The sequence below is a fragment of the Diorhabda carinulata genome, chromosome 9 (assembly GCF_026250575.1).
Source record: "Diorhabda carinulata isolate Delta chromosome 9, icDioCari1.1, whole genome shotgun sequence".
Taxonomy (NCBI): Eukaryota; Metazoa; Arthropoda; class Insecta; order Coleoptera; family Chrysomelidae; genus Diorhabda; species Diorhabda carinulata.
Window position 1 is genome coordinate 10,761,909 of NC_079468.1, and position 17,043 is coordinate 10,778,951.

The following is a 17,043-nucleotide window of genomic DNA, read 5'->3' on the forward strand; positions in this document are numbered from 1 at the left end:
ATAACAAAGTATAACTTATTACTCACAAACAAGAAAATATCGCTTTCGAAATAAACAAAATCAACACCGATCTAAATTAATTACCGGTAATTAATTAAATTTATTAGAATTTACAAAATAGAGCTATAAATTTTACTTAAATTATTTAGATCTTTTTTACATTTATAGCTTTTTCGTTCTTATGAATGTGAACCATTTCTAAAAATTCCCTTTTTCTGGTATTAAATTCCGTTTCAAGAATTTTTGAATCTTTATAATTGAATTTATGTTTTTTTGATATCTCATGGTTCGTTAATGCAGTTCTATTTTTTTATCGTATTGATGATCTCTTGATCTCTATTTTCTAAATACTGAGATGTTTGCCCTATGTAGATAGCGTCACAATTAGTACAAGGCACTTGATGTATAATATTACTTCTTTGTTTGTATATTTCATCATTCATTCATATTTGAAATATGTTGATGTAAGTGTGAGTTCTATAGCTTTTATAAATTCGTCTTGAAGCATTTCTGTATATTCTTTAATTTTGTCTCATTTTTTTATTAATATATTTTTCACAATGGAAATAGGAATATTTGTATATAAAGAAACCACATCTAACTAAATAAATAGATATTCCTTAGGAATTTTTATATTTTCAATTTTTTATTTGCAATCCTATGTGTTTTCAATATAGCATTTGTTTTGATATAAAATTTTTTTCAAATAATTAGACAATGGGGTAAATGAGTTTGAATACTTGGAACAGTCGGTCGAGGGGGAATGATAGGCTTGTGCAACTTTGAGAAACAATATATTTTTGGGGGTTAGGCATTGTGAATTTTCAATTTTTTTGCATTTCGAAATAAAAAGTTGTTTTTTCCAAGATCGGATCAGACCATTATTTTGTTTTTGAGAAGAATTCGTAGGGTCTTGTTTAATTTTCTTGAAAGCTGCTCATCGTTTAATATTGTCATCATTTTATTATTCCTTCCTTATCTATACCTTGACATACTCACTGATCTCAAAAATGTATTGAATGAAAGGAACGGCTAGGGAAGGTATGGTCTTCGTCTTTTTTGGCATTGAACTTCAAGTATTAATCTCATTCTACCGTAGTACTCCTTCAATTTGAGTTTCATTTTATTGGGTTGGATACCATCGTATCTATTTATAACCTTGTATTAGTACACATCAATTTGATATAAAAATTTGATAGTTATTGAGTTATCAATTGGGAAATGCTTCTCTGCTATTAGTATTTTCTTCAGAATCCAAATTCCATAATGATCTCATCGCTGATCTCCTTGGTGACTTCGATAAGTTTTGCCATTTTTTATCGGTTGGTTGACAAGTAGCTGACTTTTTCACTGACATTTCATTTCTTGACCAGTTTTTTTTCAATTATGTCCTTACGTTATCCAACGAAGATGGTAATATTGTTTGAGTATCTAAGATTTCTGATATTCATGATATTTACTTCTATTGTTGTTGGGTAGTCGTTTTTTCTATTGTGTTCTACAGTTTCCATTTTATTTTATGTTACATATCGTTTTGTATTTCCGCTTCTGTTTGACTGCTCAAATTTGTTAATTGTTTCTGCTAATTTTTTCCATTCAAGTACATTATTTTGAGTATCTCGTCATTCGGTTTTTTATTGTTTGTGGAGTTTTAGCGTAACTATCAATTTGGTCTTAGTCTTAAGGATGGTGCAGGTGGTGCTCGTTGGTTTTATCAAATGACACCCGATTTTTTATTTCGTTTGCTCCTAGTACACTATCGAGTTTTCTGTGAAACTGGAGAGCTATAGTTGAAGAAAGCAATATAAATATTACACTATGCTCCTTGGTTTTTTTCTAGAAAGTATTTAACTGTAATAAGCTGTAGCCGGATATTGTTTTGATTGTATGACTGTAAGTAAGTAATCTAAAACATAATGTTTATATTTGTCATATGTTAAGAGAACACATAGTTGGCGCCTATAGTGAGTAAAAAGAATTATTAGAGATTTATTGGGAAGTATTTAAGCTGAACCCTGAAATGTACAAATTTATAATACTCATACTTTTATTTTTCGTTTATTAGTATTAACTTGTTATTTGTAACAATTATTAATAAACATTATATAATTATAGTTTTTATGTTGAAATAATGAAATTTCTGTTAAAATATATGTAAAAATTGTAGAAAGATGAAATTTACCTTCTGTCGCATGAAATATAATAGAGTAATTTCTATATTTTTTATGTTTCATTTACAATTATTCACAGTCACTTAGAATGGCTAATATACATTGTTGTAAACCAGTATCATAATAATCTCCATCGATACACGTTCTCAATTCTGCGACATAATATTTGAATATAAGTAGAAATACTTTTTCTACGCATTCATAGTACTGATTGCAAGCTGGTGCGGGATAAAGTCCAGTAGAAGTACAAGTTGGAGCTCCTGTAGGTCTAGCCACTGGAATTAATGAATGAATAAATTAGAATTGTCAAGAAAATATCATTATTTCAATCCCACCACGCATAATAGTATTTTTTGAACCTATTATTTCGTTATCAGTAGAGTGATCAGATATGATCATCAACTACTAGCCAGAAACTATTTCAATTTTCGATGAAAAAATGATGATCATTGTCAATAATTTCTTCTAATTCTAAATGGTTATGCTTTTATACAATCTTATTAAAATGTTTTTCCATTAAATTGTTCTTGTTGGAATCTAGTATTTTGTTAAATCTGAAATAAAATTCGTATCCAACGTATGGGCAAAGATTTTTTTTTTCAAATCAACTCAAATTTCAAGCATCCATACTATCAAAAAATGAACTTCTCAAATCAAGTGACAGATGAAAAATTTCTGTGAAACTTTAAGGATTGATCATACCTGATTAACTCCCCGGAATGGTCTACTAATCATTACTCAAAGCACTTACCAGTCTCATATAGTGTACCAAATCTGGTATTTTCAGAGAAAAGGTTTCAAAGAAATTATTTTTATTTCGAAATTTTGGACCCTTCTTTGAGGCCTTAGGGATGTAACTTGGCACAAAAATTCGGTAGTCAGAAGTTTTGTGTGTATGGTCAAGGATAATGAAGGTGTAGCACAATAAACAAATATTTATAACTACTTGAACTTACTATATATATATATATATATATATATATATATATATATATATATATATATATATATTAACGAAACAATGTACTTAAAAATATATACAAAGCGTAAAACTAACATAAGTTACGGGCAACTATATCTCAAAGAGCAGCGTAGCTCTGCAGAGACCTGGGTGCTCAAGAACTGCTCCTTTCACTGTCCCGAGAGAAATTGTAAGTCGCTAAGTAAAAACTGGGAGGGCTTTCGACCTCCGATGGTTTCGACTTCCAAAAGTTGAAGTTTGTTTTCTTCTTGCGATGGACTGTAGTGATGGATTAACTTCTTGAATTTTTTATATAGTTTGATGGACGGTGGATTTAAAGTTAAATTGTCCTATTTAGCACTGTATATCGGGTCTAACGCCACGATCGTGAAAGTGGATTTTTCTTTATTCATTCGTTATATTATATGCATCGAAATTTCATAAGACGAACGCGAACCAGAGTGCCGGTTTGGTAAGTAAGAATGCCGGTGTTGGTAACGAAACGAGGTTATTTGCTTTACGCCCACAAAAAATGTTCACTGCTCTCACCTCCATAAAGTTGTAAGAATCAACCTCGTCGCTCTAACGCCAAAGTTCTTGTACTGCTGCTGGGGTTGAGCTGATACGACGTCCTCTGCAGTGCTTTAGTTGGTTATCGTCGGGCTGCTGTCAGACGGAAAAAGGTACCTACTGCTTAACCTGCATAGATCGTTTTCACGCTGGCCAGTAGCTATCCCAATGATAAATCAAGAAACCGAGATGGTCACACGTGCTTCCTGGAAAGGCTGAATCAGCAACTATGGGACGCCGCTGACGTTAACAACGGAAGAGGAAAGTCAGTTCGAATCGGAATAATTTCGATCAGTTAACCGGTTGACGGCACTAACCATCATCAGTCGAATAGCTGTGACTTCCAAAAGCTGCAGTATGTTTTCTTTTTGCGATGGACTTGAGCGACGGATTAACTCCTTGCGTTTTTTATATGGCTCGATAGAGGGTGGATATAAAATTAATTTATCCCCTCTAGAACTGTATAGGGGGTTTAGAGTTGCGATCGTGTGAGTGAATTTTTTTTCTTCACTCACAAATTAACACCGTTAGTCATTTTCGCTGTTCGCGCTTTTCCTTTCACGAGAAACGAACCGAGTAACTATCACTACACTTTACTTCAACCCTTCGCGGCACATTGAGCACATATAATTTACGCGTCCATAAATATTCATTGCTCTCACGTCTTTTGTTTATCACTTCGGGGTCACCAATCAGGGATGAAAGGATTATTATTTTATTGAAGAAATTTTTTGGAGAAATATGTATTATGTATTTTTAGATCAGAGAACATAGGGCGTAGTCGCCAGACGTGTAACAGCTTTCTCATGTTACATAAGTATGATTGCCAGCAGTCATTGTAATGAATGAAATGATATCATTTCAAATCAATGGGTACGTATACGAAAACATATATATCACCCCCAAATTATATTTATAAAAGATGTAATATAATTAAATAAACAATGGAAATACCTTATATTATATTTATATTTATTTTTAAATAGAGTATTTGTATGTACATAGGCGTTTTATTCTTAAATAGATATCCTATGATTCTTATAATGTAAAATGATATGATGTGCAGCAAGTAATCGTTAGTAGGGGATATCAGAGTAGAATGAATGATAAAAACGTTAAGATAAATTTCTCGTATAAGGAACATTGCAGAAAAACCTAAATGAATCGATTGAAAAATATATTGTTATTATCACATAATTTTCAGAATTTAACTAATGGAAGTATAGACGTACGGTAGCCCTTATCTGTAAAGGTTTAATCATATGAAAATATAAGGAAGAATTTTGATAATGAGTCCAGTTTTAGCAAATATATGCAATAATTCAGATCATAAAAATTTTAATGTACGAATATTTTACTCACCTTTCTTTTTCGTTGTGAATTCATTTGTTGAAGTTACTGTGGAAACGGTTGACTCAGACACTGAAATATGTAAATTTTATTCATGGGGCAGAAATTGCGAACATCTTGTATATTCTATACGCAAAAATCATTATTTTATGCTGCCCAGATAATATAGTTTAAATAGTGTGAGAAATAGAACCCAAGAAGTTGTATTGAGTTATGTACTTGTTATTTACTCTCTAAGAATTGTTATGGTTTCTGCCAGAGAGGCTGCAACTTAGTTTTTAGAATAGTTTGAACATCATTGGTAATAATTATGTTTAATTTAGAAGAAGATTGAACTTATTCGGTCACTTCCAAGACGTTTTGAACAACTTTGACGTTTTAGTAACAATTACACGCCTGGGTTGTCATAGCAACTAATATCAAACTCGGGTGGTTTGATAGTTGTTTTGCGACACTCCTTTGAAAAATGTACAAGGTTATATAAAAAATATCTTTATTATTTTATATTTTAAAAAAATTGAAAATGCTACAAAAAGCTAGAAAAGGTTTAAATTTTATTTAATGGACTATATATATAATACACTTTTCAGGAGAGCAAAAAAACTGTTTACTTACGTGGTGTTAGATCTTGAGCGACTAAAAGTCTTCTAGATTTGCTTGAGTTTAATTAGTGATGGTTGTTTAAAATAAAACTGATCATCAGAAAAGTGCTTGATTTGCCATGTGTTGATAGAAGTCAATGTGTACTAGTATTATGGATCAATCTGATAGCAGCATAATACCAAAATTTTGAGAATCACTCTCTTATTACTTATTCATTTTACTATTTTATTCAGAACTAGACTTGTTTAATCTCTTTCAGTTGCTCAGTTGTGGGTGAATCTGGATGCTTGTAAACACATTGCAAAAATATCCTAATCGAATTAGATCAAGACTTACGGATAGTCAACCATGGTTTGATATTAGCAATTTAGTTATAGAGGAATCAGGTTGCCCCAGTGAGTCCAAAATAAAGCGTGTAGTGCATCCGCAAAAGTTTCACACGTAGCCCTCAAAAATCCACTTGACAGATCCCATTTACTATAAGCATGCATGAAGGTGACATAGAACGACGTCTTAATTTTTGTGAGTCAAAGATATGCCTAACGATGCAACTTTCCATTTGAGTGAACTGCCACAATGTGAACATCTAGAGAACCGTAACAACATTAAATTGTACATCATAAGCAACATTCTCCAAAAGTTAATATTTTTCTGCAATCTCAATATGCTAGAAAAGTATCTCTTCTCGCAATTAGAAACAGAGCCAAATAACTTCATATATCAACAAGATCACGTCATACAACTCTGAAAATTACATGTGCAAGAGTTTTTAAATAGTAGGTTTCCTCATGGATAGTTCAGCCGTACTGGACCTTAAGATTCCGCGCTTCATCACTGGACTCCAAGTCACCGGACCTTATTGTTTCTGATTTTTTTGTGAGGGTTTGTAAAATGTATTGTTCATACAACTCCTCTTCCAACAACATTAGTTGAACTGAAAAACCTTATATGGTATGTGAAAACATTGTATTCGGACGCAATGTGACTAATCATAAAGCTAGATGTCTAGAATAAACGATCTATAAACTACACTCTAATTTTAAAAAAAGAGATCGAGAAAGATAGATAAAGGTAAGTAAAGAAAGTGAAAAAATGTAATTTGGAGGAACAGACAGCATTTGGACCAGACAAACAAACTAATTTATATTTATAGTGAGAAACCTAACTGAAAAATAACTAGAAGCAGGAGTCGGTCTAAAGTTTAAAGGATATAGCAGTTCTCGGAAAGGCTGTCTACATGTTTTATACGAATATATCATTATGTTTGTTAATATTGTGTTTTTTTAACCAAATAAGGCCTTTTTATTTGTACGTTCACTTTCTAGATCGAATTATTTTAGAAATTCTTTTTGGTATAAATTGTTAATCAGCGAGAAAGTCAGTAAATAATCTGATGTGATCTTGAATACATGGAAATAGACGAGTAAACAGTGTGTAGATAAATTATTTATATTAAGAATTAGATAATTATTAGTAATGTGAGTACTAAATAGTTTAAGAGTACTTATGTAAGAGTATAAATAAATTAAGTAAGTAATAAAAAGTATTGTCTATAAATTAACCTCACCGTTGAAAGCAGTTTCAAGAGATTATAATTAGAGAAACATTTCATGGATTGTAGATTGTGAATAAATAGTGAGGTAAGCATGGTTAAAAAATTAAGTGGCCTGAAAGTAGCAGAATTGAAAGTAAAATTCGAAAATCGCGAGTTAAAAACGTCCGGTAAGAAGAATGAATGAGTAAAAAGACTTTGATCCAGAAACATTTTTATTCAAAGATAAGGCTTCTACCCTCGATTTCTACCATGGAGAACAATATTCCCACATTAAAGAACGATATTTTTCCCATTTGAACGAGAAGATTTCGACTATGAAAAACGATATTTCGACCATAAAGAATGATATTTCTGTCGATATTTTATCATTGAAAACTGACATTGCCGCTGACGTCGAAAATAAAATCTCATCCCTAAAGTCGGATATCCAGAATAAAACGCCAAAGACGGAAATTCGTATAGTCGAGAAAATCAAGGAATTAGAGAAAAATTTTGCAATTTTAAGAACAGATATTCCAGAAGAGAAAAAGGAGAGCGAGTATATAATCTTCAAGTACAGCTCAAAATAGAAGACATTGCAATTTTGCCCCAGTCAATGACTCAACGTTTGATGGTAAGACGGTCTTGGACCAATTACGTTAAACAGTTTGAGACGGCCGCTAGAGTGAATAATTGGTCCGATAAAGAAAAAGCAGTGCACTTATCTGTAGCTCTTCGATGCCTTAGATATACTCCAGATGAACCTCTTGAAGAAACTGATGACTTCGAACATCTGAAGAAGAGATTGAACCTGAAATATGGTCACCAACATTTCGAACATCTGTACCAATCGTAGCTGAAGAACCGAATGCAGAAGCATGTTAAAACTTGTGTGAGGTAGAAATTACTCGACCGATTCGCTTATCCATCAGCACCAGAGAACATAATGAAAGGCTGCACGACCATGATATGCAAACTTGACCAGATTGTCAATATGAGAAAAGGTATGGTTGAGAAGAAACCACAGATTAGATGTTGGAATTGTGTTCCTGGATTTCCATAAATAAAGCACTCCAGTTGCGGGGAAGCGAGTGCGGATCACTTTAAAGACCTTCTCATACTGATAGCTTAAATATCGCAATGACAGTGTATAAGTGGATGGAGAAGTGGATGGGGAGAAAAATCCTTTGTTGGTATGCTGCGCGGCTACTAGGGATCAAGAAGAAGGAGCACCGGTTATGATGAAGCCATGTTATGGAGAAATTCGCAAAGAAGTAATAATTAGAAAAGGATTAGTTACGTCGGCGAAGAAGGTCCCAGTATGTGTAATAAATGTAAAAGATCACCCGATTACTATCAAAAACGGAGACAGGGCTGTAGCATACGTATCAGTAACGTCTATAGTCCGCTAAAAGACGATAGCTGACAATTGTCATGACCGATTCGAACAGATAATATCACTAGCTGGTCGATCCTTCAATCAAGCTGATAAAAGGAGAATGAGGGAGTTTGTATTGCAGTATCGACATTTATTCATTCCAAAAAGAGAAAAAACCGGTAAATCATCAGTTGTCAAACCAAAAATCGTTACTTGTAATGCCTAGCCAATCAAACACTCGATACTTGCTAGCAGCAAGCTGTTTTCTACCTTAGACTCCTTGGACTCACAGAAAAAGCAAGAGCTTTCCACTGAAATGAAGACTATCAAACGACATTCGAAACCTTGAAAAGACATTTTAACACGGCGCCGATATTAGGATATCCATTACCCGAGGGAGCGTCATTCTTGAAACTGATCCAAGCAACGTAGGAATTACAGAAGTACACTTAAATGTGCAAAAGGGGCAATAAAGTGCGCTAGGATACTTCAGTGAAGTTCTTTCAAAATCAGAACTGAACTACTATGTCAGAAACAAGTATCAAAAGTAACAAAAATAAAGAAAAAACAATTAAATTGGTATAAACATATGAATATGGATATGAATAGAAGCACATAGACTCACACTAAAATTATGGAAGCAAAATGTAAAATCAAAAGACGTATAGGGAGATGTAAAATAAAGTGGTTAGATCAAATGAAGGAGATACGAAAGAAGAAATTCCATATTTAAATGAGAATATTATCAGGAAACAGCAATTATTGGAAAAATTGAGTTCACGAGAAACCGAGACCATAATGTTTTTTAGGACATTATTCAATTGATAAAATATTTCTTTAAGTATCTCCTGATATTTTATAACACTATAAACTACCTTACTAATCGCATACACAGTCAAATTAACTCCAAAATTTTATTCGTCTGGTATTATGGTGTTGACACTATCACAATCATTTCAACATATCTCTCAAATTTTATTACGTTTTATCATTTAATTTTATATTATACTAACAATGAGATTAATGCCTTCGAATGAAATGACGAGACAACTGATTTCTTGATTGGTTTTCTATTACTCACTGAATATTGATTTATAAAATTTTGCTTGATTAGCGTAGTATTTATTTCTTTCTCCCTAATAAGTTTATAGAATAATCAATTTCTTTACATTAACCTCATTTAGCTTCAAGACCAACGACTCAAAGATCAAAGAATAACAAGCAATTCGATTTGGTGTCGTTCCCTACCTATATCTAATACCTATTTAGTCAAAGATACAATTCGAATTAAATACATCTCATCGTATCAATAATTTAGAAAATCTTTTTTAGTATAGTCATGAAACGTGCCGATCCAAAAATATAGAATATTTGTGGGTAGAGAATCAATACTTCCAGTTTCTTAATGAGTAATTTCGTAGTAACAACATATATTGATATTAATCCGATTGTGTATAAAAATAGATGTCGCGTATCTACATACGTACATATACCAGTCGACGCTTATTATATAAGAGTTATAGATATTTTTCAAATGACCTGCCAATGTGACACTGAACAATAGCATAATTTAGATTTTTCTGAATTGCTGGCGTATATTTTCTCAAACAACTTTCTATTTCTTATTAGCAGGTACTCAAATACATTTCTTGGGTAGAACTAAATTTTCTGGACAGTACAAAATTTATTATACGGAAGTAAATGTGCATGAAATATTGGACATAAATACCAGTTGTTTCCGTGTTATCTGACGATGAAGTCACAGTTTCCTCTTTTGTAGTAGAGATGATCGCTTCAGACAGTTCCTCTGTTGATATTGAAATCGTAGTTATGAATTTGGTTGAATCTGTTGTGGTTACTGTAAAAGTTGGTGTGGTATCGGTGTTTTGAGTCGTAGATGGTACTGTAGTTATCAATGATGTTGATGTTGTGGATACAATTGTGGTTATGTTCGCCGGGTCCGCTAAACATCTAAAAAACTGGATATCTGAAGTCATGATGTTTATAATTATTGGACAAAATAAAACCTCCAAACGAATGACTCTTTATTCACATATAATCTAAGAATTAACTTACTAAACATTGATTATTCGAAAAGAATTTCGAATTGATTAATAATAGTGATCATTGATGAATTTATTATATTCGTAACTTCAAATTGTAACCTGTTTTATATTAGAGTCCGGCTAAAAATCGGCAAGTCTAGTTAAAACGTGCCTATAGTAGAAGCCCGAATTCGAGTTGCATCTCAGTATTAAACCCACCATTATTAAATAATTGCGTATAAAAAAGTTGACTCCAACGTAAATTCACAAAGATTTCTTGGATACATTAGTTGAATCTGCAGTATTATATGTCATAGTGAAAAGGTGGTGCCATGTGTTCAAATGTGGTAGATAGTTGTATGACAAATATGGAGGTGGAGCTTCCACAACCACTACAATACACAATGTTAAATAAGTTCATGATCAACTGTAACTATGCCAATAGTAGTCTCTCATACCATGCCATACTACCAAACTGAATATTACAAAAATTGCCTGTGCCTTAACTTGTAACGCAGTATAAACAAAATAAAAGAAGTCATGAAATTATCATTATATATAGAGACTAAATTACAGAGTGGAAACATCTATGTTCACCCCCACCGAAAATATTCAAGATGCAACCTTCAACAGGGAAAGTCATACTGACCGGATTTTGGGATAAGGAGGGTGTAATTTTGGAGAGTCGCTGTAAAAGAGGTCCACAATTGTATGCGTTTATAATAACAATTTATTTTTAATATCACGTGAGGCGATAAATAAAAACCGGCGGTGGAACTTGCGCAAAGGTGTTTTCTTATATTAAAATAATGCACCCAGTCACAGATTCACCATTGAAAAAACCTCAATAAATCCGAAAGACTTCGAATTAGTCAAGTATCCTCTAGGTGTCCAGTAGTTATTGTGTTTTTTAAGTTTGGAGAGCATTTGCGTGGTAAATGATTTTCTTCGGATAATAATGTCCTATGTGAATATCTTCGAATTTTTATTGTAAGCAGGTCAGACACGGAGGAAACGGATTTGCCCTCGTATAAAAGTTTTCTTAATGATAAGTCTTTATTTTATATTGGTTTTGATGGAAAATTAGTTTTAGAAGACAGGTAAAAAATAAACGTTTCGGTCTATTTCGGTCGTTACCCGACACTTCTTCAAGATATTCAAACTTACGGAGTAGTTGTTGAATCATCACAATAATATCCATCCGGGCAATTTAATACTGTAGAAAGTATTGTTAAATTATTTGTATTAACACAAGTTACAAAGGATTTATTGTTGCTCAAACACTGTATTGAGCTAGGTTTACATTGTAGATCTCCATCTTCAGTTATTATCTGAAAATATCCTTGGCACAGTCCGACAAGCAATGAAACCTAAAATACATTTTATATAAATATTTTTCACATATTGTTGAACGAAAATATGATTTCATTTTTAGTTTCAAGAATCATGATTATATATCGCTCGGTGCAAAAGCATTTATATACCAAAATAAAGCGTATCTAGAAAATGTGGTGTAAGCCAGAAATAAAATAATTATAAGTGTTCAACTAGAGCAAAATAACCTTTTTATCGAATAAGACAATATTCCTCGTTTGTTCGAATTTAGAATTATGCCGTTCGCTCTAATCAGTTTTGATCTGTTATTCGAAAATGCTATGAGACTTGATAACTAATATGCAGTATAACAAAAAAAATAGTGACGAAACAATGATTAGTGACTAAAAAACAGTGATACATCCAAGCAGATGTTGCCAGACCACTATTAAAAAGTGGCATATTCTTAGTTTATTCTCGTGTGACCGTCTTAAATTATATATAAAATAAATTATAGTTTGAAAAGCTGAAAAATCCGGTTTTATCAATAATCGAACTAAAAAGTAAGAAATAATTCTTCGCCTGAGAAGAGAAAATTGATGTCGCTATTAAGAAAACGTAATTTGTCAACTATTTTATCTCAAAACTACTGTTTCTATCATTTCACTCGATCGTTTACATATATGTATTCATTCAGATATTTCCACTTTTCTCGAATAGTATACCCATAATTTATAAATTCAAAATAAAACAACCCTTTGAAACCCTCAAACCTAATGTCCAGCAGATACTGAGATTTTTTTATGGAAGGTAATCTGTGGAAAAGAAAAATATGATTTGTTTTCACTTCATAAAAAATACCATAAAAACTATCAACTAACTGAAATATTTCAGTCAACAAAAAATAAACATAGTTAAAAAAATCCAAAAAAAACACGCTTTTGAAGCACATCAACTAAAAAAATAAAAAACAATAATGAATGAAAAATACAAGTGTTATTGAGAAAAAAAATGTGAAACAGAGTGCCCCTCGCAAATCGAAGGTTTATGAATGGAATGGAAAATTTTTCAAACGAGCTGTGGGCTGCGTAATATATGAATGAGTGCCCTTCCAATTCAATGGAAAGCCCCGTGTTGCCACACAACGATTTGAAAATGTCAAAGAAATAGACTCAAACATAGTAAAAGAATTATTCTATACTGTAACTGAAGTAAAAGTATGTAACATTTAATTAAAGTATACGTTATTCCAACTAAGAAAATGTACAACTCAATGGAAGTTGAGAAATTCACATTAAGTTTATACTAAAACTAAGATAACAGAGAAACTAATACAAAGAAACATGCTCTGGAGATGAGCGACATAAAGAGTATTAGATGAGAGATGAGAGAAAATAGTTGTAATCATTCAGGAAACTGATTATTTGAGAAAATTGATATATATTCTACATATGTCTACTAATCTCAAAGAACAAAGAACAAGATATTAGAAAGAAGCGTTAGACGAAGATATTAAACTTGTAAAAAACTGAAAACCAACAAATGAGTACATCTAACAAAGGAGAAGAGAGAAGAATACACTCCAATAAATAATAGATATTGCAATTAGCCCTAGAGAATCCTCATACGATACTTAGTAAAAGAGTTTTCAGAATTCTTAATAACTTGTGAGTATATAAATTCATTAGCTTGATACAACTTTTTAAAAGAAAGTTTCAAATAAATGAGAATTTTAACTGAAAATTATATTAAAACAGGAGGATAATACTACCTACATTCTCTATATAGAAATAATATGCTATTTCAAGTTGGAAACAGCTTTACGAAACTTATAATTGGGAAGTTTGAATAAATAAGTTGGACGTGTTAAATATTACGGATAAAATTCTTTCAACGGTCAGTTTCACAAAAATGCAAATGCCTTTGGAGTTACAATAACAACAAATACAATAACCAAAAAATATTTTTCAGCATTTTTTGGAATTATTCATAATAACCTAGTAAAAAGACTATGTTTTATGATAATAATAATTTTGATTAATATACAAATAAAAAATATGTACTCGTACAAGTGCACGTACACTTAGGCACAATTTTAGGAAGAACATTTTCCCAAACTATCACTAATTCAATATACATCAAACTCTAAAATGATACGTGATTATGGTTTTCTTATTGCAAAATATATAACATAATTATCTCTTAGCAAACAAATAGACGTCTAGATTTCTGACTTTGTAAACCATATAAAACAATATTAGTAATAATTATATACGACTTAATCCATAACATTATATAGATGTTATAAAATGGAATGTGTATATATATATGACATATTTTTGGGTTATAAATAGTGATTAATTGTTTCTCTCTTTGATAAATACAAAGCAAAGCAAACTGAAGAAAAAGTCGAAATTCATGTTTCGATATATTTTTGGAATTTGAATTGAATTAAAATATGTACTATTTTCTCCATTTCTTCTCACGTTCTCACGTTCTCGTAAACTTCTCATACATGTGCAGCATGATCTACTTTCAGATTAGATTCTTATGCTTCATACCAAATCAATAACTATGATGTTTTTCCTTTTCAACATAGCTGGAAAATATTATTCGTCTTTGTTTTCTCTCACCCATGATTCATTAAGTTTTCGTCGCGTATTTTAGTACCTGCAAAATCTACGCTGATGTTGTCCTTACTTTAATCCGTATTCGCCAAAAGTATAAAATGGAATTTCACGCAATTCAAAAAGGTATTCCAAAAAAATGAAGAAAATAATCACCAATCAGCAGTTGCGTAATTCCTCACAGAGATATATTTTCACGCAGAATGAAACAGCAATATTAAATGTACATTTAGAAGTGTCGGAATTGACATCGTTATAGGTTGAGGCATAGAAGCAACAAATAAGGAAAAGAGGTGAAATATACTATAGACCGATCTTTCCCAACTTGAGCCCTACAAGGGGACAATTTGATTTTTAAGGAGGGCAATTCGAAAATGAAGTCGACAGGCTTTCGCTCTGGATCATTTAAATGCAATGCTAGATTCCAGTGCCAAATTTACGAGGATATATTGAATAATTCTTAGCCTACTATAGAACCAAACAAAGTTTCAATGTTAAAATATTTTATTACTCAACATATTCTCCTCTTAATTGGATACATTTATTACAGCGAACCTACAACGTCTCTAGACCTTTCAAAAAAATGTTTTTTCTTGTTCTGCAAACCAGACCTCCACAGCTTTTATAACCTCCTCGTTGGAAGAAAATTTACGACCTTTTAAAATTTTTTCAGTTGGGGAAAGAGATGATTGTCGGACGGAGCCAAATCTGGTGAATAAGGGGGGTGTTCGAGTAATTCAATATTAAATAATCACGAATTTTTTTCCTGGTAACATGAGATTTGTATACAGAGGCGTTGTCCTGCAAAAACAAAACACCTTTGGATAGCTTTCCGCTTCTTTTCTCTTCAATATTTTCCCGTAGAGTGGTCAGTAATATCGAATAGTAATCTCTAGATATTGTTCTACCCTTATCCAAAAAATTAATCATGATTACTCCATGGCAATCCCAAAAAACTGAAGCAAGAACTTTTCCAGCAGATTTTTGGACACGAAACTTCTTAGAGAACCAGAGTGTCGCTATTCCATCGATTGTTGCTTTGTTTCTGGATCGTAGAAATGTACTCAAATCGAGCACAAATCGAACGAGATGCTTCTACCCTTGTACGCTTTTGGTCAACATTCAAACATTTGGGGATCCATTTACATCAATTTTTCTCAAGTCTAAATTGACGTGAACTACTCGTATATGATGAACGCGTTCGTATGAAATATTCAGTGCTTCAGATAATTCTGAACTTTCTGGAATCTCTAAAGAACACAATATTAAGATAACGTACAATCAAACCCTTAATATTTAAAATATTTTCACTGAAATAAACGATAAAACATCAATCAACAAATTGCCTAGCATAGTATATGAAATTCCTTGTTTAAATTGTGACAAGAAGTACATTGGTCTACCGAAGAGGTCGTTCGCCAATCGGATAACCTCTCACAAAATTATATCCTGATAGGTGCTCATTAGTATGAATTAAGTTTGTAGTTTATTAAAACTACTCTTTAAAAATAAATTTTTATTTCTAGAAACTAAAAGTGAGACCCTCCAACTCGAAAGCTAAAGAATATCTCATTATTAAATTAAAATATGTTATCATGAAAAGTATCCGTGGGATTGCAATTCAGCAGTCTAGCGGTGTCGGGTTACTAGAAGCGTTTCCATAACTCCTCCACCGTTAGACAGAAATTCAAGGAATTTGCTGAATTTCAAAGTTCCAAATTTTGGGGACCATTCTGGATTTCTTGGCCTTGTCTTCTTCTTCTGGTTCTTCTTTCTTGCTTGGATGAATTTTATAGTCCAATACAAAGTGATAATTATTATAATGAAATAAATGAAAACAGTCCAAATATTAAAATTTGCCGATATTATTGGAGATGAAATATTTAAGATTTTCTGTTTATGAATGTCTAAAGCACTTTGAATATGGTGAAATTCGTCTAAATTGATAGAATGTAGTTGAATTGGTTCTATTTGAAAATTTTATATTTCACTTGAAAACGTTAAATTTGGAAAGTTTATTAATTTGAGTTCGGTTTGATAATTTTCAAAATGTTTAATTTTAATACAGTTTATGTCCACTTAACACTCCGAGTCAAGTTCTAAAATAAAAGTTCCCTGAATTGGAAAATTGTCTTTGTTAGATACTCACTTTTGATTAACTACACTTATTTCAGGAGATATTAAAATCCAATGATTCTTCTCTAATGTTTGGATTCGTAATTTTGGCATTCGGATAGCTAACTGACATGATAAGACGTTCCTGAAGTAGCGGAGCACTTGAATTTCACATGGGGTTTCTTCTTGAATGATGACGGGTCCATTCTGGTTGCAAATATACTGTTCGGATGAGACTTCTTGACAATTCTCGTCAAAAACATATAGGAAAGGTCATTTAGGATGAGGAATTTTGCTTGAGGTAAAATTACTTTGAAGGAATTCTGAGTGGGTACAGGCAATGAGTATATGTGGAAATAATTGTACATTTCGCTT

General features: G+C 32.0%; 1 protein-coding gene across 2 annotated transcripts; it reads right to left on the bottom strand.

Moving 5' to 3' along the window:
* Positions 1 to 2,089: 2,089 nt before the first annotated feature.
* Positions 2,090 to 14,098, bottom strand: LOC130898246 (uncharacterized). Of its 2 annotated transcripts, none has more exons than XM_057807384.1 (5): positions 14,008 to 14,098; positions 11,780 to 11,982; positions 10,297 to 10,538; positions 5,065 to 5,124; positions 2,090 to 2,446 (listed from the first exon to the last, which is right to left on the bottom strand). In XM_057807384.1, the coding sequence occupies exons 1-5, from the start codon at positions 14,032 to 14,034 to the stop codon at positions 2,241 to 2,243; spliced, it is 738 nt and encodes a 245-aa protein (XP_057663367.1). In that variant the 5' UTR covers positions 14,035 to 14,098; the 3' UTR covers positions 2,090 to 2,240. The 2 variants fall into 2 exon arrangements, with proteins under 2 accessions (XP_057663367.1, XP_057663366.1); XM_057807383.1 differs by having other exon boundaries at positions 13,990 to 14,070.
* Positions 14,099 to 17,043: the final 2,945 nt, after the last annotated feature.

What these genes read in the sequence shown, in the direction of transcription:
- LOC130898246 (XM_057807383.1), bottom strand. Translation starts at nt 14,034, where the DNA reads ATGTTCTTCCTAAAATTGTGCCTAAGTGTACGTGCACTTGTACGA. An exon ending in GTGTACGTGCACTTGTACGA is followed by an intron (nt 11,983 to 13,989) that starts GTACATATTTTT and finishes AATGTATTTTAG; the next exon opens with GTTTCATTGCTTGTCGGACT. An exon ending in ATTCACAACGAAAAAGAAAG is followed by an intron (nt 2,447 to 5,064) that starts GTGAGTAAAATA and finishes CATTAATTCCAG; the next exon opens with TGGCTAGACCTACAGGAGCT.